Source organism: Rhinoderma darwinii, chromosome 8, assembly GCF_050947455.1.
Source record: "Rhinoderma darwinii isolate aRhiDar2 chromosome 8, aRhiDar2.hap1, whole genome shotgun sequence".
Taxonomy (NCBI): domain Eukaryota; kingdom Metazoa; phylum Chordata; class Amphibia; order Anura; family Rhinodermatidae; genus Rhinoderma; species Rhinoderma darwinii.
Genome location: NC_134694.1, coordinates 118,497,234 through 118,523,005, shown reverse-complemented (window position 1 = coordinate 118,523,005; position 25,772 = coordinate 118,497,234). Strand labels below are relative to the sequence as shown.

Genomic DNA, 25,772 nt, shown 5'->3' with positions numbered 1-25,772 from the left:
TTAGCCAGAGCTGTTCCTCTTTGACCCTGTTCAGTTTTTTGCAGGCAGAAAATTGTGCCTCAAAGTTCCGTTTGGAATTTTGAGGCAGATTTTGATCTGCCTGCACGCCGTTCGCCGCATTTTTCGCTTGCGCCCATTGAGCGCCGCAGCAAAAGACGCTTTTTCTGCCACTCATTGATGTCAATGGGAGGTCAGACGTTCACGCCCGATGATGGGGCATGTCGCTTTATCCCGTGTTTTTTTCCGCTTGCGAGAAAACTCCACCACTTCCCATTGAAATCAATGGGAGGCATTTTGGAAGTTTTTTGGCACATTTTCCGACGCAGTTTCCGCGTCAAACTCAGTGTGAACAGGGCCTTATGGTGTACATTCCGCGCCCATATACCACATGGTTGCCCATTCCTTCCCCCGCAAAATCTGCGGTATGCTGGTCTACAGAGAGGGGTCTTATGAGAATTTAGGAGAAATAAAGGGGCTGTCCCAAATAAACCAATAAGCCCCGGCCTTCCAGACTACCGGACGATTCTGGACTAAGATCCTTTTCGATTACTAATTTGGGAAATTTTCTAGCCCTTCAAATTTAAAATTGCAAAAAACTTCTAAAGATTCCATCGACGTGTCGCCCGTTCCACAATGTTATCCATGTCTCTGAGCGGTCGCTATGACCTGATGTGTGGTGGTGGCGGCGGTGCCGGAATTGGGGTATAATGTCTATCTGGAGTAGAAACCTCATCACATTAATTGAAAATTTTTCTCACACAAGTCGGCCACAATTATGGCTCCGGGTCACGGTTGTTGTGGAAGTCAATGAAGTGACAATGAAATGTCGACAAGCGGCGTCGCGCTGTAACGTCTACGAGCGATGACATTTACCAGTCCACCGGCCAGATCCAGATGTGACTGCAGAAATCACAATAATGAAGACCGCTGCACCGCCGCCCGTGTCTCTCCTTATTCCAAGTCATGACGTGGCGGAAGGACGAGAAGGAAACGTTTAACCCTCTCCTTCCCATAGACATTTCTAAGGCATTTCCTTGTGTCTCAGGTAGATAGTAAAACTGCTACTTGTTGGTTCTAAATTCCAAGTTCTACCGTTCCTTATTTGCAGTTATGTCCTCTAGTAATTTCTATTAAGTAGGAGGAGAAGCTAGCTACTTCCTCCCGCACCAGTGAACAATATTTTCTGCACTTCTTCTTCTTTTTTTTTTTTTTTAACCTGGTGACAGTCTGCCAAGGACTAGAAGTTCTAACCACTTTCTGATTTATTTTTTTTTTTTTATTATTATTGGTTCAATGCGTCTAAAATAAAAAACGAAGCAACTTTGCAAAGGATCCTGATAAAAAAAAAAAATCTGCCGTTTTGCGTATACAGCTCCTATGCAGACCTACTCAGACGGTGTGGTCTGATTCTGCAGTCTTGCTCACTTCTGTCGATCCCCCACCTCTTGCTAACCTACAAGAATACTACTCTAGAAGCCTAAGGCCGGGTTTCCACGGGTCAGATACGCAGCGGATCAGTCCTGGGATCTGCAGCACGTTCCGTCCGTAAAAACGCACCAAACTGTGATGCGGTTTTTCAGCCGGAATTTCCTTTTGCGGTAAGCAGTGTGGAAATAAAATAAATAACAGTCAATACTTAACTAGGGCGTTGTCATGGTGACTGTGCGGTCCGGCCTCCCTGGATGATGCTACAGACAATGTGACCGCTGCAGCGTTCTCATGAAACGTCATCCCAGGAGGCCGGACTGGAAGAAGGGAATTCTGGGTACGTTTTTTTTTTCCTGAGTTGCGGTTTTTGCGGTGGAATCGCTGCGATTCCGCTGAAAAAGTCGCAACATTTGGCTTTCTGTTGCGGGTTTTGCATCCCCATTGAATTCAATGGAGAAAACCCGCAACGGAAAATCAACTAAAATGCAGCATAAATTGACAGGCTATGGATTTTAATTCCGCACCGCAGGTCAATTAGTTTTCGCTGCTTTTTTTTTTCCGTAGAGTGGGCATGACATTTTCTAAATCTCATCCACTTTGCAGCTACTGTAAATGCTGCGTAAATTCCGCAGCATTAAGGCTACGTGCAAACGTTGCGGAATTTGGTGCGGAAAATGTACTTTAAAGACGCAGATAATTCCGCAGGTAAAATCTGCACGTAATACCTATAGTGTGAATTTGTCCTTAGGGACTCCATCTACCACCACCATTACGGACCCACCCGGTTCTATTGCCCGCGGACACCTTTCCGTATCGCTACGGATAGGTGTCTGCTGTAGAACTGTACTGCAAAAGATAGAAAATTTTCTATCCCTTGCGGTTTACAGGCCATGCTCCCATACTTTGTATGGGAGAACGGGACGAAAAAAATGCGGGCGGCCGTGCGCATGAGTCCTTAATTTTCGTTTTTTCATATTTTTCTAAGATCGTTCAATAATCAAAACATTTGTAATGCCAAAATCTGACCGGTTATATTTAAGGGGAATTCCATAGTCACATGTGTTAGTGACTACCATGCGATATTGCACCGAACGCTGCAGGAGAAATGTGCAGCTGCCCGCAGCTTCTCCTGGTGATCACTGTGGGTTACAGCTGCCGATCCTGTGGTGACCAGCTGGTTGCCCGTTAGTCCTCCTTTAGAGAAGTTGTTTAAATTGGCAGTACAGGACTGTTCTTATTTTATTTTTGTAAAAATTAACCTATTCTGACTTTTTTATAAATATTCTAATTTTAGTCTTTTTGTTCATATGTGAAATGTTCTAATTGATTCGGTGCGGTTTGTCGCAGGGATGACCGGTGCAGGTGGATAGAAGAAAAGACTTGAAAAACATGGCTGCTTAATTAAAAAAAACAAAACCGCGCTACACTTGTCCACAGGTTGCGCGTGGTATTGCACATCTGTCTTTTTCACTTCAATGGAGCATACTGCAATACCATAAACAACCCATGGACAGGTGTGGCGCTGTTTCTAGAAGAAAGAAGCTGTGTTTTTCTAATGGACAGTAAATGTCATGGAAAAAGTTGAGAAAATAAGACCCAATATATTCAAAGCCGCAGTTTACAGGAAAGTGTGAGATGACAATGTACTGCTGACATCTGAATGTTTCTCTACATTGTTCATGGCCGTTACTTATAAAGGCTGTAATGACATAATAATGGAGGCCTGAGGTGGTGGGGTCAGGGAGGGGGGGGAGGGGAAGCGTGACACTCTCGGAAATCATTGTACTTGCAGGATAAATGTGTCCAATGGTTACTTTTACATTAGAAAGGCTGGGTTCACACGACCTATTTTCAAACGTATTGGAGGCGTTTTACGCCTCGAAATACGTCTGAAAACAAGCCTCGAATAGTTTCAGTAACAATCAGAATGTAATATAAAAGAACTCCCACTAGATAGATTTATCTGCTGAAATACTCTGTGCTTCTATTCCTTCAACTCGTCATCCCCTTTCTCACATCATGACATTGCCCCTATCACATACAGCCTTGTCCTTACTAACTTCATCGCATGAGTGGACAAGTAACTCCTCAGATAAGGAAGCAACTGGGTCCCCAGCAGCACAGAGTATTTAATCAAACGGTCTGTGCCCCCCTCCCCCGGGTCTCCATCCTTCTCCTGACATCATGACTCGCCCGTGTTGCACGCAGCCCTGTCCTCACTAACATCACATCATTGACACCCCCCTCCACAAGAGCAGCACACATCTCCTGAAATACTCTGTACTGCTGTGAGACTCTGCTTTCTCCTGTCTGCCCCACCCCACACACTTTAATCCATTCCCTTGCTTGTAGTCACTTATACTTTGGATCCAGGTTCTCATATTAAGAGTCATAAAGTTAGGGTACCACCTTCAAATATTATTCCAGCCTGGGCGAGAGAAATTCTCCCATATTCTGCAGTTAATATAAATCCACAGGTAACACCCGGAGTGTCACCTGCTCCGTATAGAGACACGCCATCTAGACCAAACTGACATCATTTATGGGTATGTGATGCAACGAAGGGGGATAAATAAGCAAAGGCGTAAATATTGGAGCCTACCCATGAAGAGCTGAGCGGTAATGAAAAGGGGGGGGGGGGGTCCAGCTCAGGTGTTCCCCATCATCCTTCATGGGTAACATGGGACCACCCTTGATCCAACAGATGGGTAAGGTGGGGGTGATACATTGCTGGATCTTCCTGCCAAGGGTCATAAACCAGAAAAAGGAGGCAGCCCCTCTCCTCTATTCACGCCCCTGAGCAATAGCCCCTCCAAATCTGGAAAGGAAGGAGTGTCTTTGCATCAATCGGCATCAAAGGTGGCCCTATTCTCCATTATACACCTCTGCTTGCTGGAGGTGAATAACATGATTCTTATTATGCCAGTAACAGTGGCCGTCACGCAGCAGCCGTTTCGTCTCTTCTCTGTAGCTGGCCCGTTCCTGATGACGCGGCATTGAAATTATTTTCAGACTAACCAGTGTTGGTGTCTGTCAAAGACTCATTGTAACAGTATCCGCGATCCTCTGGGGCCGCGCCACAAATCAATCTGCTTTAACCTTTCCTCCAAGGGTAGATGGCCTCGGAAATCACACAGGAAAATAGATAAATGCGTTGCTGAAGATGAGACTGAGATACTGACATTAGGGTGAGGACCGAAACGTAAAGAAATCGCAACAAAAAATAACGAAAAAAAGTTGGTCAATTTTGCAAAAACTACGACCACCAGAGATGGATATTTTATTTCATGTTTTGTTTTTTATGTGGTGGGCTCACCTCACCTTTATATTATATTAGTTCGCACCTTGTGCTGTATGGGTATAAAGCAGCATGTTAGCGTTGTGTTAATGGGTGATCACAGCCCATAGAGATGTAGCAGAGTGGAATTTGTCTTTGAAACTTTAGTGACCCATATTGACTCAAGAAATGCTGTAGGTTTACTTAGTCCTATGGAACATCGCTCTGCCCTGATACATATGTATGCTACTAAACTTGACTCTCTGTTTAGAAATACCTGCCCGGGGATGGATATGGATGCATATTATAAGGGTATGCTCTCCTAGAAGCCGCGCTTCTTCTGGAGAATATGGTGTCGTATGGTGGTACCAGCTGGTGTGCCGCCATAAAGGCTTTGCTATGTGCATGGGGTTACGTTCAGGATTTCAACAATTCTGAAGCTTCTGTAGTCCTCCTCTACCACCTTTAATAGATCTCCACCATCTAGAACAGTATTTACCAACCTTGGGGTTTCTTGGAAACTGGTTTGGGTTCTCCTCAGAAGATGGCAGGAAACTGTCCCTTTTTATGGTGGGGATCGCTTTTGGCGAAGATCAAGTGTAGTATCTGTTCAAGCCGAGGTTAGTAATCATCCCCGCCGGTGGATGGCCCGCTGTCGTTGGGGGATGACCGAACGCGGAGGAGAGGTTCACAACGGCAATTGCTCTGGTTTAAAGGTACCATTTGTAGGTGACCAGGCGACCGCCGGATCAAGTCATTAGGTCGGGTAGCTTGGAAGCCTGATTTGCAAAGTGCCCCAGGGGTGCCCTCACTCACCAGGGGTGAGATCCCACTGAGTGATGGCACATTTGCACGCACTTGTCTTTCACACTATCTGCGCACACGCCTTTATACTCCCGGCCTTCTGGCTGGGAGATGAGGAATTTTTGTATACCTGGCGGATGTCCAGGCTGTATCTCAGCACACATTCAATTATTACATTTTGTTTTGCACTGTGTCACGTTGGTCACAGGATTTTTGGATGCGGAGCCCTTTTGGGACCCTTCCAAGGTCTAGGGGGAAAATGTGTGGCTTTCTGGTTCCATTTCCCCTGCAACCCGGCCTCTCTTCTGCGGAGGGGAGGTGCAACCTTGTTGTAGGCTCCTCGGTGGACACTGGGGTGGCAGCCCAGGTAGAAGATTTGGAGTGTTTGGGTCTCAAGCTTCGGCGATGGGGGATCATCGATCCCTTGGGCCTATGGTTCGGCGGGTCAGGGAATGGTTATGTAGGACCTCGCTCGTTTAGGAGAAGGGCTGCGATAGACCGCATCCTTGTGCACTTTGTGTGGCACCTCTGCACTTTTTAGGCACTTGGGTGATAGAAAGCACGACAGGCTTCCAATAAAAATAAAAAAAATCGGTAGGGATTAGTGATAAGTGGATCCATTTTACTTAATCTAATATGGTCGAAATTTTATATAGGTTTCCGATTCGGTGAATTCCGAATCTCTTTGAATTCATGGGGCACCAATTCTGACAAAATGACGGCCAAAAGGATCAAATTATCTCAGGAGAACTTCCTGATAATGCCTTATAAGCAGCAGCCTTCCTAAAATGCTCTGTGGTTATCCCTCCCGCTACCCGTATATGCTGCGGTCTCTAACATTACATGCGGGTTTGTATACAGTTCTAGAAGACCTCAGAGTCAGACATGAGTTTTCCAAACAATTGGGACACGTTTTTTTTAATTTTTTTTTATTTGCAACAAATTTATTCAGATCGAATCGGCCGAACTACTTGTACTCGGAACAAATTTCGGATATTTTCTCATCTCTAGTAGGGATTCCGCAGGTGGGAAACTTTTTCATGCTCCTTTATGGCAAGACGTTTGGGAATTACTGATCTAAATCGTCATCATGGACGAAGGTCCCACAAATCTTATTGGCTCCTAAAGTCAACTCAACATGGAGATCTAAGCACATTTTTTTCATGTTTGAGCAGACCCAAAATCCTGTGGGTCCACATCCCATCACTGACAATGAGAACCGCCATGTTTACCCCATTTTCCTCACCTCTACTAATACTGGACACTTCAACCAGGAACCAAAACATTTTAAATGTGACATTGATTGGCAAAAAACAGCTTGGGTAACTCTGCAGAGTTCTGAAGTTTTCCGTATATTTTATTACTTTTATATAAACTCATTTATTACTGGATATTATAAATTACGCTTCCTCCATATGAACCAGAAACTGTAAATCTGATGCAGACTACAAAGTGCCACTTGTGGTCTAATTACCTTGAAGCAAAATCCCCCTGGACCTGCTGAAAATGAACAAGTACAACAAGCGGGGTCAGAATTCTTTGGATAAGGAATGAACTGGCTCATATTAAAACCATAGACTCCGTATCTGTTCATTTATCAAAGAAATATTACCGTATAATTAATTTGTGTCCGAGTCTCTCCCATTCCATTTTTTTCCCTTTGCTTTCGGCTGTCCAACAATCAAGGAGCTGCAATAATTCATAGCGCCAGTAAAGTTCTCTATTGGATAGTGATGTATTTATTTTATTTGTAGGACATGCATGGCCTTCCTCCTCATTTACCAGCGTGAGTCTATTGTCAGACATTTTTATATGCATTTTACAATTTGTTTCTGTATCTGGACAGATTGACGTTGCTCTATGTTCGGCTCTGATTTTTGTATGGCTTTATTTTTGTTATACTTGTATATTTTATATTTGCTCTCATTGACATTGACGGCTTGTGGGGCATCAAGTTAAGAGCTCAGTGGGTGTTACCTGTATAGCTGCTCTCTTGTCCTCTATTCTATTAATGGCCTGTGTCGCCTCCTTCTTTTTTTTTTCACGTGATTTTTGGGACTAAAATTGTTAGTCTTCTTTAAGGCCGGGTTCCCACGGGACTGATACGCTGCATAAAAACCATGCAGCGTATTCGTCCTGGAACCCACAGGACTTTCCTTCCGAAAAATCCGCTGCATAATTAAGCGCACATACTTACCCCTGATGTCCGCTCCGGCCTCTCCGGATGACGTTTCAGGCCATGTGCCGCTGCAACGGTCACATGGGACGCAACATCTTCCCAGGAGGCCGGACTGCAGGAAGAAAAAGAGGACGTTCTGGTTAAGTAGGTTGTGTTTTTGTTTTTTCAGAACTGCAATTTTTTGCAGGGTAAACGCTGTGATTATGGTTCAAAAGTCGCAACACTTGGCTTTCTGTTGCGGGTTTTGTATCGCCATTGAATTCAATAGGAAAAGCCCGCAAAGCAAAGTCAACAAAAACGCTGAATAAATTGACATGCTGCGGAATTAAATTCCGCAACGCAGGTCAAGTTATTAACGTTCACTCTGCATTTTTTTTCCGCAAGGTGGGCAGGAGATTTTCTAAAACTCATCCTTTTTGCTGTTACTGTAAATGCTGCTGAATTACCGGACACAGTTCCGTTGCAGAAATTCTGCAGCGTTTATGCTACGTGGGAACCCGGCCTAAGGGTAAATAACCTGCTGACCTGCACTGACCAGATTCCTCCACAGTGGTTAGCAAAAAGCAAGAAATTACCACTTGTCAGAATCAGACTCCAAAAGGTTTTTGTAGTCTGTTACCATGGAGACACATAGGTATAAATAGGAGCTGTATACACAAAACAAAAAAAATTTAGCAGCTTGTTGTGATTAAAAATACCCTTAAGATGCATTGGTGCAAAGAAATTGTCAGTTTTCACTTATTTCCTACAGTATTACAGAAGAGTTTTGATGACCGTGCAAAAAGTTTTTAGGCTGTTTTAAGTGTGGGAATATAATTCAGTATTAGAAAATTTGGTGATCCAGAAAATTAGGAGATGATGGAAATCAACTACAATGATGTAAAGTTTGTGGACTGAGGTTGTCACAGAGGGCAGAGATCTAACTCCGAAGTCTTGAAATGTTCCAACTAAAACTTTGACGTGACTGATTCGAGATTGAAATAAATTGGGATTCCCACAAGAACGCGCACGCTTCAATGACCCCGTTATTTTACATGCACCAGTCCCGGACCTGAGCATCTTAATTGTTCTAAATGGTGAAAACTTTTCAACACCACTTTCTAAATTTTATGTTAAACCAAATGGGACAACTTGAATTACTTTATTCCAAAAATAGAAATAAAATGGTGAAGTCCGACTCCATAGACCGTTTCCAGTGTGGGACGCAGGCATTGGAAAAAGCTCACAACCTATTCCACTCTATGTCCCTACTTGCCTATACTTTTTTTTTTTTTCATCATGGGAGATATAATGTATCATATGATATACATGTTGTGTGTTTTTTTTTTTTTGTGTTTTTTTTTTGGCGCAGTATGCCTCTGTATAGGAAATAACAGCAGACTATGCTTTCGTATATAGTAGGGAAAAAAAACAGCCAGTGGATGCCAAAGGACCCTCATTTGGCATTCAGCAGCTAATAGGATCTTATGAATAAGTTCGGTATATGCGCCGGGTAAACTGGCTCCTGTCACATCATCGGGGGCTCCGTTAGGGGCCACCGTCGCAGATCCGGCAGAGTTTACTGGAGACAATAGCGCTAATGTGTCCTATAAAGTCACGAAGAAGCGAAAGAACCTTTTAAAGTCAACGGGTTCCGTTGTGCAACGCAAGTGGTGGTTCCGTTATTCCCTTGTAGAACAACGGAATGGTTCAACGCAGGTGTGAACATGGCTTTACTGTGTTCCTTGCCTAAGATCAGTTGGGGGTGTCCCCCTCCTTTTCGGATAAGTCTATACATTAGACATTTGGTAAATTAATTTACTGGTGAGTCAATATTCAGGCTGGGAGAAAAAACTTGTCAAATATTCAGAGGTTCAGAATCGTTTGAGGCTGAGAAACAAAGACAGATCTAGTGATTGAAGCAGCTAATGAGTAGAACTGAAGACTTAATTTTAAATAATTAATATAGAATTATCCCTTTTTATACAGCTGTACAAATAGAAAGAATGATGACAAGGGCCATTCAATCCCTGCTTATCCGCGTCTAGAAATGAAGTAAAGTGTATTTGACAGACAAGAGAACTGAGGAAATAGCGCAGCCATATTCTATTTGGAGCTTAAAGATATATAACACATACCAGCTGTACATATATAATATACAGAAGATACCCAGGTTATACCAGCATGCTCCATATCACTATATACAAGAAGATGTATAACTTATACCAGCTGTACATATATAATTATATACAGAAGATACCCAGGTTATACCAGCATGCTCCATATCACTATATACAAGAAGATGTATAACTTATACCAGCTGTACATATATAATATACAGAAGATACCCAGGTTATACCTGCATGCTCCATATCACTATATACAAGAAGATGTATAATTTATACCAGCTGTACATATATAATTATATACAGAAGATACCCAGGTTATACCAGCATGCTCCATATCACTATATACAAGAAGATGTATAACTTATACCAGCTGTACATATATAATTATATACAGAAGATACCCAGGTTATGCCAGCATGCCCCATATCACTATATACAAGAAGATGTATAACTTATACCAGCTGTACATATATAATTATATACAGAAGATACCTAGGTTATACCAGCATGCTCCATATCACTATATACAAGAAGATGTATAACTTATACCAGCTGTACATATATAATATACAGAAGATACCCAGGTTATACCTGCATGCTCCATATCACTATATACAAGAAGATGTATAATTTATACCAGCTGTACATATATAATTATATACAGGAGATACCCAGGTTATACCAGCATGCTCCATATCACTATATACAAGAAGATGTATAACTTATACCAGCTGTATATATATAATATACAGAAGATACCCAGGTTATACCTGCATGCTCCATATCACTATATACAAGAAGATGTATAACTTATACCAGCTGTACATATATAATTATATACAGAACATACCCAGGTTATACCAGCATGCTCCATATCACTATATACAAGAAGATGTATAACTTATACCAGCTGTACATATATAATTATATACAGAAGATACCCAGGTTATACCAGCATGCTCCATATCACTATATACAGGAAGATGTATAACTTATACCAGCTGTACATATATAATTATATACAGAAGGTGCCCAGGTTATACCAGCATGCTCCATATCACTATATACAAGAAGATGTATAACTTATACCAGCTATACATATATAATTATATACAGAAGATACCAAGGTTATACCAGCATGCCCCATATCACTATATACAAGAAGATGTATAACTTATACCAGCTGTACATATATTATTATATACCGAAGATACCCAGGTTATACCAGCATGCTCCATATCACTATATACAAGTAGATGTATAACTTATACCAGCTGTACATATATAATTATATACAGAAGATACCCAGATTATACCAGCATGCTCCATATCACTATATACAAGAAGATGTATAACTTATACCAGCTGTACATATATAATTATATACAGAAGATACCCAGGTTATACCAGCATGCTCCATATCACTATATACAAGAAGATGTATAACTTATACCAGCTGTATATATATAATATACAGAAGATACCCAGGTTATACCTGCATGCTCCATATCACTATATACAAGAAGATGTATAACTTATACCAGCTGTACATATATAATTATATACAGAACATACCCAGGTTATACCAGCATGCTCCATATCACTATATACAAGAAGATGTATAACTTATACCAGCTGTACATATATAATTATATACAGAAGATACCCAGGTTATACCAGCATGCTCCATATCACTATATACAGGAAGATGTATAACTTATACCAGCTGTACATATATAATTATATACAGAAGATACCCAGGTTATACCAGCATGCTCCATATCACTATATACAGGAAGATGTATAACTTATACCAGCTGTACATATATAATTATATACAGAAGGTGCCCAGGTTATACCAGCATGCTCCATATCACTATATACAAGAAGATGTATAACTTATACCAGCTATACATATATAATTATATACAGAAGATACCAAGGTTATACCAGCATGCCCCATATCACTATATACAAGAAGATGTATAACTTATACCAGCTGTACATATATATTATATACAGAAGATACTCAGGTTATACCAGCATGCTCCATATCACTATATACAAGAAGATGTATAACTTATACCAGCTGTACACATATAATTATATACAGGAGATACCCAGGTTATACCAGCATGCTCCATATCACTGTATACAAGAAGATGTATAACTTATACCAGCTGTACATATATAATTATATACAGAAGATACACAGGTTATACCAGCATGCTCCATATCACTATATACAAGATGATGTATAACTTATACCAGCTGTACATATATAATTATATACAGAAGATACCCAGGTTATACCAGCATGCTCCATATCACTATATACAAGAAGATGTATAACTTATACCAGCTGTACATATATAATTACATACAGAAGATGCCCAGGTTATACCAGCATGCTCCATATCACTATATACAAGAAGATGTATAACTTACACCAGCTGTACATATATAATTATATACAGAAGATACCCAGGTTATACCAGCATGCTCCATATCACTATATACAAGAAGGTGTATAACTTATACCAGCTGTACATATATAATTATATACAGAAGATACCCAGGTTATACCAGCATGCTCCATATCACTATATACAAGAAGATGTATAACTTATACCAGCTGTACATATATAATTATATACAGAAGATACTCAGGTTATACCAGCATGATCCATATCACTATATACAGGAAGATGTATAACTTATACCAGCTGTACATATATAATTATACCCAGGTTATACCAGCATGGTTCAAAGGTCTACATTGAAAACAATGCTTAGCTTATACCAGCTGCACATTTTCTGATTCTTGATGTGTGGTTCAGTGCATGATCTGGGAATTAAAAAAAACACAACTAATCTTTTGTAGATTTGAGTAGGAATAGCTCCTGACTTTATTATTCTGAATACAAAGTTCACGAACAGGTGTGCTGGCAGTATTCTCTAGCAATACTCCGAAATGACCATATAATTCACTGCACATAAACCATAGGGGACCAGGCTGCAGTAAACAATCTAACACAAGTAATTCCTCGGTGCCACTTGTGTGTGTTCTTTAAAAGAAACTGAAGTGACATTAAAATGGTCCCAGCGCCCCTCGTCTTCTCCCACTAACGATATGTAACGTCTGCTGAGCCGGCAATCACGGTGTTGGTGTCCAGTCCGATTGCCATCAATCCAAAATGGGATCCGGAGCTTTAAAAAGCTGAGCTGACTCGCAAGAGACCGGCACCAACTCACCCTTAAGGCGAATCCTGCCGTCAGGCATCAGATAGCACATCAGCGAGATGCACAGCATGTGACACCGCACAATCGTCTGGAGAGACGTCTCTTAAGAAACTGCTTTGCAGCAACTAATTCTTGAACAGAAATCCAAGGGCGAGCCGAGTCCAGATGTTAAAACTCTGGAAGGCGCGATATATATTTTTTCTCTATGCATTTCTACTTCGTCACATTCACAGTTATGTAAATTTACTTATGGTTCAGTTGCGTCTGAGTAGAGTTGCATGATACGACTCTGGTCGGGTTGAAGTCCTTCAACCTTCTTTACCCTCTATGGAAATCTTGCCAATTACCATTGACTTCCATGGGCAGCAACGGTCCTGTAACCACGTCGCCTCATAAAGAGTGCGGTGACCAATGAGGGTGGCAGTGGTTGCGCCTCTTGAAGTAATAGCCAAGCTGAAATAGAATTTCCATCCAAGCCACAAATCGGAACACAAAATATTTGTGGCAGTACATTAAAGTAGCAAATCCGACAGCAGCTACTCGTTGACCGTTTCTATGTAGCAACAGAAGCTTTTTTTTTTCTCGTAGATAAAGAACTGCTTGTTTTCATCTACAGAACGAACGAATAGAGTAAACGGTCATCAAAGGGCAGAGCTTTATGGGTTACACGGGTAGGAGTGACACCTGTTGCGTGAGGAGAGGGAGGGGGGCCTAAATGCCCTTCTGCCAGAACACAAAACCAGTATTATAAATAGTAGGTGGGAACCCGGTTATAGATTTTGCATCGGGACCCAGGAGCTTCATAATACGCCTCTGGGTGGAGCTTTGCTTTAAAGCAGTTGTCCAGTCATAAGAAATTGATGACATAGGATAGGCCATCCATATCTGATCGGTGGGGGTCAGCCTCCCAGCCCCCCTGCCGATTAACTTTTGAAGGGGCCACAGCTCTCGTACAAGCCCTGCTTCCCATTCATTCCGGTCACTGCTCGTACTGTGAATCGCCGACACACTTGTAGCAGCGGTTCACAGTATTACAGCCTTCTACTATTCACTCGCTGTAATACTGTGAACAGCCACTACAAGTGTGTCGGCAATTCACAGTACAAGCGGTGAACGGGAGCAGCGCTCGTACAAGCGACACGGCCCCTTCAAAGCAGCTGATTAACAGGGGTGCTGGGAGTTGGACCCCCACCGATTAGATATTGATGGCCTTTTCTGAGGATAGGCCATGAGTTTCATATGACTGGACAATCCCTTTAAGGGTATGTTCACACGGCCTCTTTTCAGACGTAATTTTCGTGTTTTACGCCTCGAATTACGCCTGAAAAAATGACTCCATTACACCTACAAACATCTGCCCATTGCTTTCAATGGGTTTTACGATGTTCTGTTACCACGTGGTGTAATTTTACGCATCGCTGTCAAAAGAAGAACAGCTCCAGAAACGTCCATAAAATACGCGGCAAAAACGTGAGTTGTTAAACGTCTGAAATTACGGAGCTGTTTTCGCCTGAAAACCGCTCCTGATTTTCAGACTTATTTTGCTACTGAGTGTAAACATACCCTAAGTGAAAAGTTGAGTTCTACTACATCTGTAGTTAATGCCATAGCTTTTTTTGTATAAACTATGCCAGTGTCCAGCGCAGTTGTGATTGGTGACACTGAGCACAGGGGAAAGCAGCGCTTCATTATCCGCTTGGCGGTGCCAATCGCCAGGAGAGAGCAGCGCATAATTGTGTTTGTTGCCGCTAAACACTTGGCAAGCACACAATGCAGCACTGCTCGCTCTCCCGGTGTTCAGTGTTGCCAAGCGCAAAGATGGAGTAACTGCTCTGTAAAAGAAAGTTTGCAAATGTTTGCAGCTTTCTCTCCTATGTGCACCCCCCAAGCGGGTGTTCAGTAGATGCGGTCTCTCCTATGTGCACCCCCCAAGCGGGTGTTCAGTAGATGCGGTCTTGCCTATATGCAGTGACTCCAGCCACCTACTCTCCTACGTGCATCCCCCCCCACTAGCTGGTGTTCAGTAGTCACGGTCTCTCCTAGGTGCATCCCCCCCACTAGCTGGTGTTCAGTAGTCACGGTCTCTCCTACGTGCATCCCCCCCACTAGCTGGTGTTCAGTAGTCATGGTCTCTTATGTGCACCCTCCCTAACTAATGTTCAGTAGCTGCGGTCTCTATTGTGTGAACTCCCCCCTCCGAGTTGGTGTTCAGTAGCCTAGTATGCACCACAGATGAATCACGTGTGGTTTTTGTAAGTCTTGGATTTACATTGTGGAGTCCTGGAAGTCACCAACGTGTTCAATGCAATCACGGAAAATAAATATTATTATTCAATTACTCCGCTTCTAAACGTTTGGTTCACGGTTAAGTTGCCATTTGCTACTTAGCAGTTTGTAGTATGGGAAACGTTTAGACCTTCTCGCAGGAAGATGTAACTGTGCCGACCTTGCAGAAGTTGTGTTAGCAGAAGTCATTAGTGCCTGATCATTGCACCCATCATAAGCGTTCCTCAGAAGCTTCTGCACACAGACTGGTTGAGGGTCAGCAATTACCCAACGCTAATTTATCGGGATTACGCACCCTTTTATGAACTTGTGAAAGTCGGTTCACAGATAGCGAGATTAACCAAACCTCACTGCAGAGAGAAATTGTTTTTTTCTCTTTCTACATTTTCTACAATTAATCAGCAGTTTTAGCTCATCTGAAAGAAGAACTTTGGTAGGAAGACATCGAGTCCCCTGCCGGATCTACATCTCCTCCTACATTTGCTCATTCCGGGGCTGGTGGTACTATGCCCTTTCCGATATGGAGTTGGTGGCGGGTCTCATTATGTATTGTAAGCACTTAAATACAAATTCAGAACGGATTATTTTTTCAAGATCTCTGCTTACTGTTAGTCAATGGCACTATACAGTGTTTAGGACAGGATGGCTTTTCAGCTTCTGAAGGTTAGTCATGCTCACATAGCCACCAGCCTGGAGATCAGGACCAGGATTTGTGCTGCTGCGTTTATGTCAGAGTATTGCTGCACTATTGTTATATTCTTGTATATAGGGGGCAGTATTATAGTACAGAACTGGCCAAAAGTTTTGAGACTGTCACAAATTTGGGTTTTCACAACGTTTCTTTGGTTACTGAAGTACAATTATAAACATTTCATAAGTTTTAAGCTTTTATTGACAAATACATCCAGTTTATGCAAAGACTCAATATGTACAGTTTTGACCCTTCTTTTTCAAGTCTTCTGTAATTCGCCCTGGCATGCTGGATATCCGCTTCTGGGCCAAATCCTGACTGATGACCAATTCTTACCTAATCAGCGCTTAGAGTTTATCACAATTTCTGTGTTTTTTGATTGTCCACCCGCTTTTTGAGGAGTGACCACAGGGTCTCAATGGGATTGAGATCTGGGGAGTTTCCTGGCCATGGACTCAAAATTTCAAATGTTTTGTTTACCGAGCCCCTTAGTTCTCACTTTTGTCTTGTGACATGGTCCATGCTGGAAAAAACATTGTTCATCACCAAATTGCTCATGGATGGTTGGGAGAAGTTGCTCTTGGATGTTTACATCTCATTCTTTATTCATGGAAGTATTCTTAGCTAAAATTGTGAGTGCGCCCACTCCCTTGGATGAAAAGCAACCCCACACATGAATGGTCTCAGGATGCTTTACTGTTGGCATGACACAGGACTCATGGTAGCGCTCATCTTTTCTTCTCCGGACAATCATTCGTCCAAATGTCCCAAACAGTCTGAAGGGGCTACATCAGAAAAAAATAACTTTATCCCAGTCCTCCTCCAGTCCAATTCCTGTAAGTCGGTCCTTGATGGTTTTTCTTGGAGAGAAGTGACTTTTTTGCTGCCCTTCTTGACACCATGGTCCAGGCACTTGCTGGACTTTTTTGGGTGCCCTGAAGCCTTCTTCACAGCAATTTAATCTCTCTCCTTAAAGTTCTTCATGATCTGATAAATGGTTGATTTAGGGGCAATCCTACAAGCAGTGATTTTCTTGCCTGTAATGATGACTGCACGTGTTTCCTTAGAGGTAACCATGGTTAACAGAAGAAGACCATGATTTCAAGTTCCAACCCCCTCTTAAAGCAACTGGTCTGCTCCTTTATAATTAAATCAGCATGACCGAGTAATATCAGCTGCATTGTCCTCATTAACACTTTTTCCTGAGCTAACAAGAAGATCACTGAAATGCAGTGGAATTGGGGTTTTTGTGATTAAGTTAATGATCATGGCAAGGAATGACTTTGCAATTCATCTGATCACAATTCATTACAATCTATAATTACTGTAGATCCCAATAGCATGTTCTGGTCAAATTGTATATATTCTTTCACTGCCTAAAGACGAAGACCCTCCCACCTAGTGGGGTCGTAGAAGCAGCGCTCCAATCCGTATGAAGAACGTCATCGTGATGTCCCGGATGGTTTCGAGCCTCCACTTTATTAGCCAATCCTGGTGTAGTGACGACCAAGCGTCCTTAGTAACCCGGCGAGCTCCAGGCGGTTTGTAAACCACGTTCTAAGTGTGAATATCAGTGGATACATATGATGTGATCCATTCTCCAAGACCATAACATGGAAGATGTTGCAACATATTTTCAAACGGTAATATGGAACCAAGTCATCGTTGCACCGTATCAGTTTCTTCCGGGAAAAGCATATGGTAGTGTCTCTCAAATACAATGTGGTGATCATGGACCAACCCGTACACCTCACACGATGTGATCATGTGGTGTAATAACGCTTGGCCTCCAGACTACCTACTGTTCACTGGCATGAAACATGTGAATCCATTTGGAAATACATTGAGCCTCTTTCTGCAGGATTTTTTTTTGTCTAAGTTTCCACCTCTAACTGACTATCTGTTCAATCCCTTGAGTTTTAAGGGTCGTCGCATCTCCCGGTGACATTGATGCGGCCAATGCATTAGTATCGTACACACGGCGGGGAGACTACTAAGAACGAAAACTGTGCAGACCGGCCAAATCGTTCTTTAATAATATCGTGACCCCTTATTATGTACACTATACTCTCCTATCTGACCTTCTGCTTAAGCCTGTTTAGGTTACTGGCTAATGAGCCCGTCATTTTTAAGGTATGATTTAATAAAGGAATAATTGTATTTGTTCATAACAATCTAGAGTTAATGAAAATTTACACTATAAAAACTGAAGCAGCAAACTTTGAAAACCAAAATTTGTCATCTCAAACTTGTCCAGGACTGTAGTTATATTTTTGTATCTAGGGGGCAGTATTATAGTAGTTATATTCTTGTATATAGGAGGCAATATTATAGTAGTTATATTCTTGTATATAGGGTGCAGTATTATAGTAGTTATATTCTTGTATATAGGGGCAGTATTATAGTAGTTATAGTCTTGTATATTGGAGCAGTATTATAGTAGTTATATTCTTGTATATAGGAGCAGTATTATAGTAGTTATATTCTTGTATATAGGGGGCAGTATTATAGTAGTTATATTCTTGTATATAGGGGGCAGTATTATAGTAGTTATATTCTAGTATACAGGAGCAGTATTATAGTAGTTATATTCTATATAGGAGCAGTATTATAGTAGTTATATTCTTGTACATAGGGGCAGTATTATAGTAGTTATATTCTTGTATATAGGGGGCAGTATTATAGTAGTTATATTCTTGTATATAGGGGGCAGTATTATAGTAGTTATATTCTTGTATATAGGGGACAGTATTATAGTAGTTAAATTCTTGTATATAGGGGTAGTATTATAGTAGTTATATTCTTGTATATAGGGGGCAGTATTATAGTAGTTATATTCTTGTATATAGGGGGCAGTATTATAGTAGTTATATTCTTGTATACAGGAGCAGTATTATAGTAGTTATATTCTATATAGGAGCAGTATTATAGTAGTTATATTCTTGTACATAGGGACAGTATTATAGGAGTTATATTCTTGTATATAGGGGGCAGTATTATAGTAGTTATATTCTTGTATACAGGAGCAGTATTATAGTAGTTATATTCTATATAGGAGCAGTATTCTAGTAGTTATATTCTTGTACATAGGGGCAGTATTATAGTAGTTATATTCTTGTATATAGGAGCAGTATTATAGTAGTTATATTCTTGTATATAGGAGCAGTATTATAGTAGTTATATTCTTGTACATGGTAGCAGTATTCTAGTAGTTATATTCTTGTATATAGGGGCAGTATTATAGTAGTTATAGTCAATTGTGATTTTTTTTCCATTTTGGGTGTTAATGTTCATACATTTTTAAAGGTATCTGCTGTGGTTTTCACTTTGCCCTAGTTTCATTGCTTAATACTAGAAGAACAATGGGTCACCTGGGAGATCGCTTGTACTCCATCACTTTCTATCTGAAACCTGTGGGAAATAGGGCCAGTGATAGACAATGACTGTGGTGTACAGTAATGTTACCATTCCGAACACTGTTAAAACGGAAAAGTTCAGATTCATTAAGGTTGATGACCTGGCAGCTATTGGGGCGAAGCAACACAAATAACTTTAACAGCCCAAAAAAGACAAAATAAATAACTTAACAAAAATAGAAATCCATGAGTCCAAAGGTGACATTGAAAAGTTTATTGTTCTGCGCTAGCACTTTAAATGCTATTTATCTTTTTACTGTTGTGCCCCCTCCCTTTCTTTTTATTGACAAAACCAATTATCAGTCACCTGCCTTAGTCAATAAAGTGTATGAAATTTGGTGGTGACCCCTGTAAACGTGACTGGCCTCTGTGTGAGTGCCCCCAGCTTTGCTGGTAATACAGAGGAACATGCAATTTGATTCATTCCGCCAGTAAAACATCAAATTCTTTTGTCACTCGCCTCCTGTTCCTGGTCCCTGAGCGGTCGGAGAAATAATACGGAAAGGTTATACAGCCTAAGGTGGGCCATTAAATTCTGTAAATAGTATGCCACGGCACAGACTAAATAGGGCATCGTTTACCAAGTGTTACTGCTGCAGGAGCTGTCTCTCCTTGGCACGGTAATGCAGGTCTCCGGTCAGCCTTCTACTATGATGGAGCGGCCTGACGAACGCTGGGCCTTTTATACAACATGGGGCTGATGTTTGATTAAGTAAGAAGGTCTCGAGGACAAAGGAATTAAATCAGAAGAAAATACAAAAAAATCAAGGGAACTCCAATGGGATCTATGAGCAATGGTGCCGCAAATTTCAGTAAAGCGTCTTTCCTCGTCATAACGCAGTTGGGGGGGGGGTCGTCTTTGCAGTAGTGACCACTAGTGCAAACCTATAAATGCAGCAAAATAATGCAAATTAATACATGTAATTGTTGCCGCACTTGCGATCTATAGGTAATAATCTCAAGAAATTTGCATCAAAACAATGAGGGCATGGCGGGATTTTTATGAAAAACATTGTGTTGGTAAAGTAAATATATATAATTTTTTTATTTTTATTCATGTTCGCCTCCAGCCGTGCCGGGACGTTCTAGAGAGGTCTGTCTTTCCATGGCTCCGGTGAAGGAACTGTGGGAGGAAGTCACGTCACAGAGTGATCTCGCGAGATCACACCGTGCAGTGAAACAAGCCGGGCATGAATGGAGAGAAGTGTATGACGCTGATTGGTCAGTGTCATATACTTCTCTTTACGACGCCCACTTGGAATAAAGTTAAACGCCCAGTTAGTCATTAAGAATTAATTAGCATAAATCTAAAATTGTTCATAACTTGCTCAAAAATTGTAGTTCTTCAAAATAAAAACCACTATCCACATTACAGCGCCGATCAGATTATGTAGGAGACAGGGCACTTACAATCTGGTGACAGAGCCTCTTTAAAGTAGCACTAAGGCTCTGTTCACATCTGCATTTGGAGCCTCCATTGCAGATTTCCACATGTGCAGGAAAATATGCAGTGCAACATGCAGCGTTATGGGTTTTTTCTGTTTAAAATGAGACACCACGACGGAACCTCACGGACCACATCTAACAGACCCCCCCCCTATTGACTTAAATGCAGTCTGTGTACGTCATGCAACTGATCCGTCACTCCGTCAATTTTGTTATTCTGCTCCTCTGTTGTAGTGTCCAAATACTACAGCCAAATGTAGTGCCCCTAGCAGTTAGTCCATACCACCACCTCTGGAAAGTCCGCGCTACACATTTTGCCTTTGTACTTTCAAGTATCAAAATAACTTTCAAGATTTTACAAAGACACTTTGTATCCAGGTATGTCACCGAAAAGTTTACTAGTTGGAGATGAACCAAAGTCTCGTCCTCTCTCTCTGATTACTTCTGTTCATAAGCAAAGCTTCTCGCTATTCAGTTGCCTTGAAAACACAGCGTGAGATGACACGGAGATGGCGCTGAAACGCCTGCTAGAAGCACCACAACTCTTTGTAAATGTCACCGTCCCTCTGAGGCAATGTGAAACCTATTATGCAAATAATTATTTCTGTTTTTATTAAAAACGTACAGCAGGGTTTCCTCCATAAACATCTCAAAGGGTCAACAGTGCCATCAAACTTATTCTTAAAGAAGAATCGACTTGAAGGTCGTAAATTAAGTTTGAAATAGTCGGCAAATAAAAATATTTATAAAGTTTTTTCCTTATTTATAGTATCAAGGACTTTTTATTTTTTTATTTTTTTATTTTTTTTCTCGATGCAAAATTTTTCTTTTAGAAATTCTTATAGTTTCACTTATTGTACTTTGAAAAGTAGAACACATATAAGGGTCCATATATTTGTGATCACATGGGTGCGACAGCCCACCCAACACATCTTCATCTATCTTTATCATGGGAAACAGTCATACAATTCTTATTTGTGGGGTATAATCCTGGTTCCAAACGCCAATGGAGAAATACTCACACATTCCCCTTCTTGGGAACCGTGGGATGGGGGGGGGGGGGGTCAGTGGTCTTGGCTGACATCTGATGGACATGTCAGGAAAGCATTTTTTGGGAAAACCCCTTTAGGCACTTTTAGTAGTGCTACAAGTATAACAGAAGTGCTGATACCTTTCCCCCTCCCCCATGGTTCCCAAGAAGACATGGCTATTTCTCCATTTCTCTATTAACAATTGGAATCTGGATCAGTAATTTTTTTATGGTATCAGTAGAAGTTCCAGCTGCCATGCATTCCCGTTTCTGGCAGAAATTTTGGGGATGTTTTTAAATGTAGAAGTGTCACCAGCATTGCTTTCATGAATAAAAAGGTCCCATGATGCTTCCTCCCCCATATGGATCACAAGAAGTTGAATAAGTGGCTATTTCTCCATTGAGAATCAAAGCCAAGATCATTACTTGGGGGGGGGGGGGGTCAGCCAAATCTCCAACTACCGCACCGCACAAATGGCCATTTTAGGACTATTTGGCATGATCACGATCGATTAAGATGCAATTGGTTTTCGTACTCCTTCACTTGCACCTCCTATACCGAATGTGTAACTCTCTAAATCTCTTGCTTAAAGGGGTTTTCCCACGAACTACAATACAGTTAAATGTGTCCATAAATGGCCGTTCTACATTTGAGCAATTCCATGTAATTTTCTAGACTGTCCTGTTATAAAGATATATTATTTCCACGCCTCTGTGAGAAGTTTTGTTGTGTTACTGGTTGCCCTTGGATCCGACCATAACCCATTCCTCTGGCCATGGTCGGAAAAAAAACACATCCCCACCTTAGTTTGGCTTTGTGGTCGCTTTCACTGTTCTCATGTTTGCGCTTTATGTCGTTTGCGCTCGGGAACTTCCGATTATTCCCGAGTGCTTGATGTGACTACAAGCCTGGAGCTGCTACTGCGCATGCGCACCGCTGTCAAAATCCTCACCTGCACTCGGGAACTGGCGACTGTTCCCGAGTGCTTCTGCTAAACTCGCATTTCTGCAAGACTGAATGCACCCGGGAACCGGCAACTGTTCCCAAGTGCAGGCTAAGATTTGGACAGCGATGCTACTCTAGTACTAGTACTTGTAGCAGACTCTAAAACAGTAAGTTAGAATCACTGGGGAACAACCGTCAGTTCCTAGGTGCACACCGTCTTCTACAGCAATGCTACTGAGCATGCGCAGCAGCGCAAGCTGAAATACAAGTTTAGAATAAGCACTTGGGAACCGGCGACTTTTCCCGAGTGCAGGCGGGGATTTGGACAGCGGTGTGCATGCGTAGTAGATCGGGGCTCACTTGCTCCTTTCATAAAGAGCTATGATCAGTAATGTATGGGGATGGGCGCTCGTTACTAAAATTGGTCATCTCTATACATTTCCATCATGTCGGCAGCATGTCTCCCTGTTTACACAGGGAGATGTGCTGCCGACAACTATTATAGTATCGTTTATGCTCCAAGAAACATCAGCCGATGAACGAGCGTTTACACAGGGCAATCATCGGGAATAAGCGTTCTCTAAATACTCGTTTGATCGATAATTGACTAGTTTAAAATGGCCGTAAAGGTTGGGCTACATTAGCAAATTAGATAAGTATAGAGTTATTCAGATTATTATTTAGTATATCTGGTATGGGAGAACTGACAAACTCTTCATACACACATAGGCATAACCTGGATAATACAGACTCCATGGAAGACAGAAGTGAGCAGGACTAAATTGTCTTCAAGAAATATAATAAAATAAAATATTTGAAATTAATAAAAAAAAACAAGGACGTTTCTTATAGAACAGACCAAACATCAGAGAGCATTAAGTCTGGCCGAGTCCAGAAAACTGAGCAACCAAAGGTAAGACCTTCCTGCAACACCAACAAAATCCTACTAGAAAGAAAACACCATAGATATAAGGATTTATCTAAACAATGGAAAAAAATCACTATTTAGAACAAGAAAAGCAGAATAAAGTAAATGTCCATAAGACTGAGTTTGGGATAGAAGATTTAGACTGACCAGCCTATTTTAAACTTTAATGACTCTCGTACGAGAGCTGCTTCCCCTTCATTTCACAGTGTGAGCAAGTGACTAGAATGAAGGGGAAGCAGCTCTCGTACGAGTGCTGAAGCCCCTTCAAAACAGCTGATTGGCCGGCTCCTGGGAGTCAGACCCCGCCAATCAGCTTCAGCAGACAGGGATATTAATCTTACCCTCCTCTTCAGCCGCAGCGGAAGTTCTGTCCTGACTCTATCCAGGATCACGATGTTGTGCGCGGCGCATAGCGTTGTGACGTCGACCTCTGCTGCGTTCCGGAACCAGGAAGGTAAGTACTATCAGTTACTATAGTAACAGGGGCCCGCGGCCCGAGTTACTATAGTAACTTTTTATAGCTGTGGGGCGGGGGGCTGCGGGCCCCCCTGGCTTCGGGGCCCAGTCGCAATTGCGACCACTGCGACTCCTATAGCTATGCCACTGCACACGGGTACAAACAACCTCCAAGACCAGCAACAACAGATTGCAGAACAACTGACCCAACTAGCAAAGACGGCACAGCAAAAGTTCCCTGGCAGTAAAATAATTATATCATCCGTCCTCCCAAGAAAAGATCTACCCAACAAGATCACCCAGGCCATCAACACAGAGCTGGCAGCAAACTTCAGCTCAATGTCAAACATCAGCCTGGCACAACACTCCTCCATAGAGCGTCACCACCTGTATGACGAAAAACACCTCAACAAACGAAGGGTCAGCCTTCTGGCCAAAAAACTAAACGACATTGTGCTGAACAGACCCCCCCCAGACCTGGATCCCACACCAGCCAAAGCCAAAACATCATGGAAACATCACTAACAAAGAAAAGACCTCAAACTCCATACACCTCACTACACTAAAGGTCAGACCACCAGAGGCAAAAGCCATGGAGGAAACCCCCTGCCTCACACAGAGACACGCAGAGCAGAGACATGGAGGAGATAAAGACCCTGCTCAGCACTCTATGTAGAAAACGTATGTGACTATAGAACACAAGAATATCTACAACACGTCCAGCAGTCACATCTCCAGCCCGTCCTACACAGCGCCGCTCATTACAAGGTATATGGACACACAATGACGTCCTTTATAATCAGCAGCTGGAATATTCAAGGCCTCAACACCTCAGCCTTTTGTTGAAGTCTGGATCGTTAATTTTACATCCAAAGACTGAAAAATATTGATCTACAAATCCTCCTGGAAACATGGACTAGGACAGAGAATGAACCCCTGGTGCCCACTGGATACAGGGAAATCTCTACTTTTCAGGGCAGGGACAAACCCATCAAGCAGGGCCGGTGTTCAGGAGGAATATTAGTCTGGTACAAAGAGGAGCTCCATGAGCAGATCAAAGCCGTGAAGCGAGGAGACAGCCACATCTGGATAAGAATAGGCAGCTCCATCCTCACCTCTCAGTCTGACATGTATCTCTGCGCAACATACATCGCACCGACAGAGTCCCCGTACTCCAATCTAGACAGCACTGACATTATACAAAGGGAAGCCGCCCATTTCCAGACCCTGGGCAGCGTTCTCATCTACGGAGACCTCAATGCAAGAACGGGGAGAGATAAAGACTACCTGACCAATGATGGAAACATCTTCATCTTTGGCGCAGAGGCCGACTGTCATAACTCCCTACAGAAAGAGAGAAACAGCTATGACAGCACCGTCAACAAAAGCGGCAAAAAACTACTGAATCTATGTGGAAGCTTAGGACTACACATACTGAATGGCTGCACCAAGGGAGACTCTTTAGGAAGGTATACACTAAACTCCCATGTAGGCAGCAGTGTAGTAGACTATGCCATCATGGACATGGACCCCA

General features: G+C 42.0%; 1 protein-coding gene across 3 annotated transcripts in view; it reads right to left on the bottom strand.

The window, feature by feature from the left end:
* DIAPH2 (diaphanous related formin 2) overlaps positions 1-25,772 on the bottom strand; it is a 952,586-nt gene that overhangs the window by 18,459 nt on the left and 908,355 nt on the right. Inside the window, exon 28 of one of the 3 annotated variants that reach the window (XM_075836591.1) lies at positions 20,217-20,317. The exons of the other annotated variants lie outside the window; for them this stretch is intronic. Coding sequence (XP_075692706.1) covers positions 20,307-20,317 — 11 coding nt within the window. The 3' untranslated portion in view covers positions 20,217-20,306. Of the gene's footprint in view, positions 1-20,216; positions 20,318-25,772 lie in introns of those variants that run through there. 3 annotated transcript variants of the gene reach the window in all.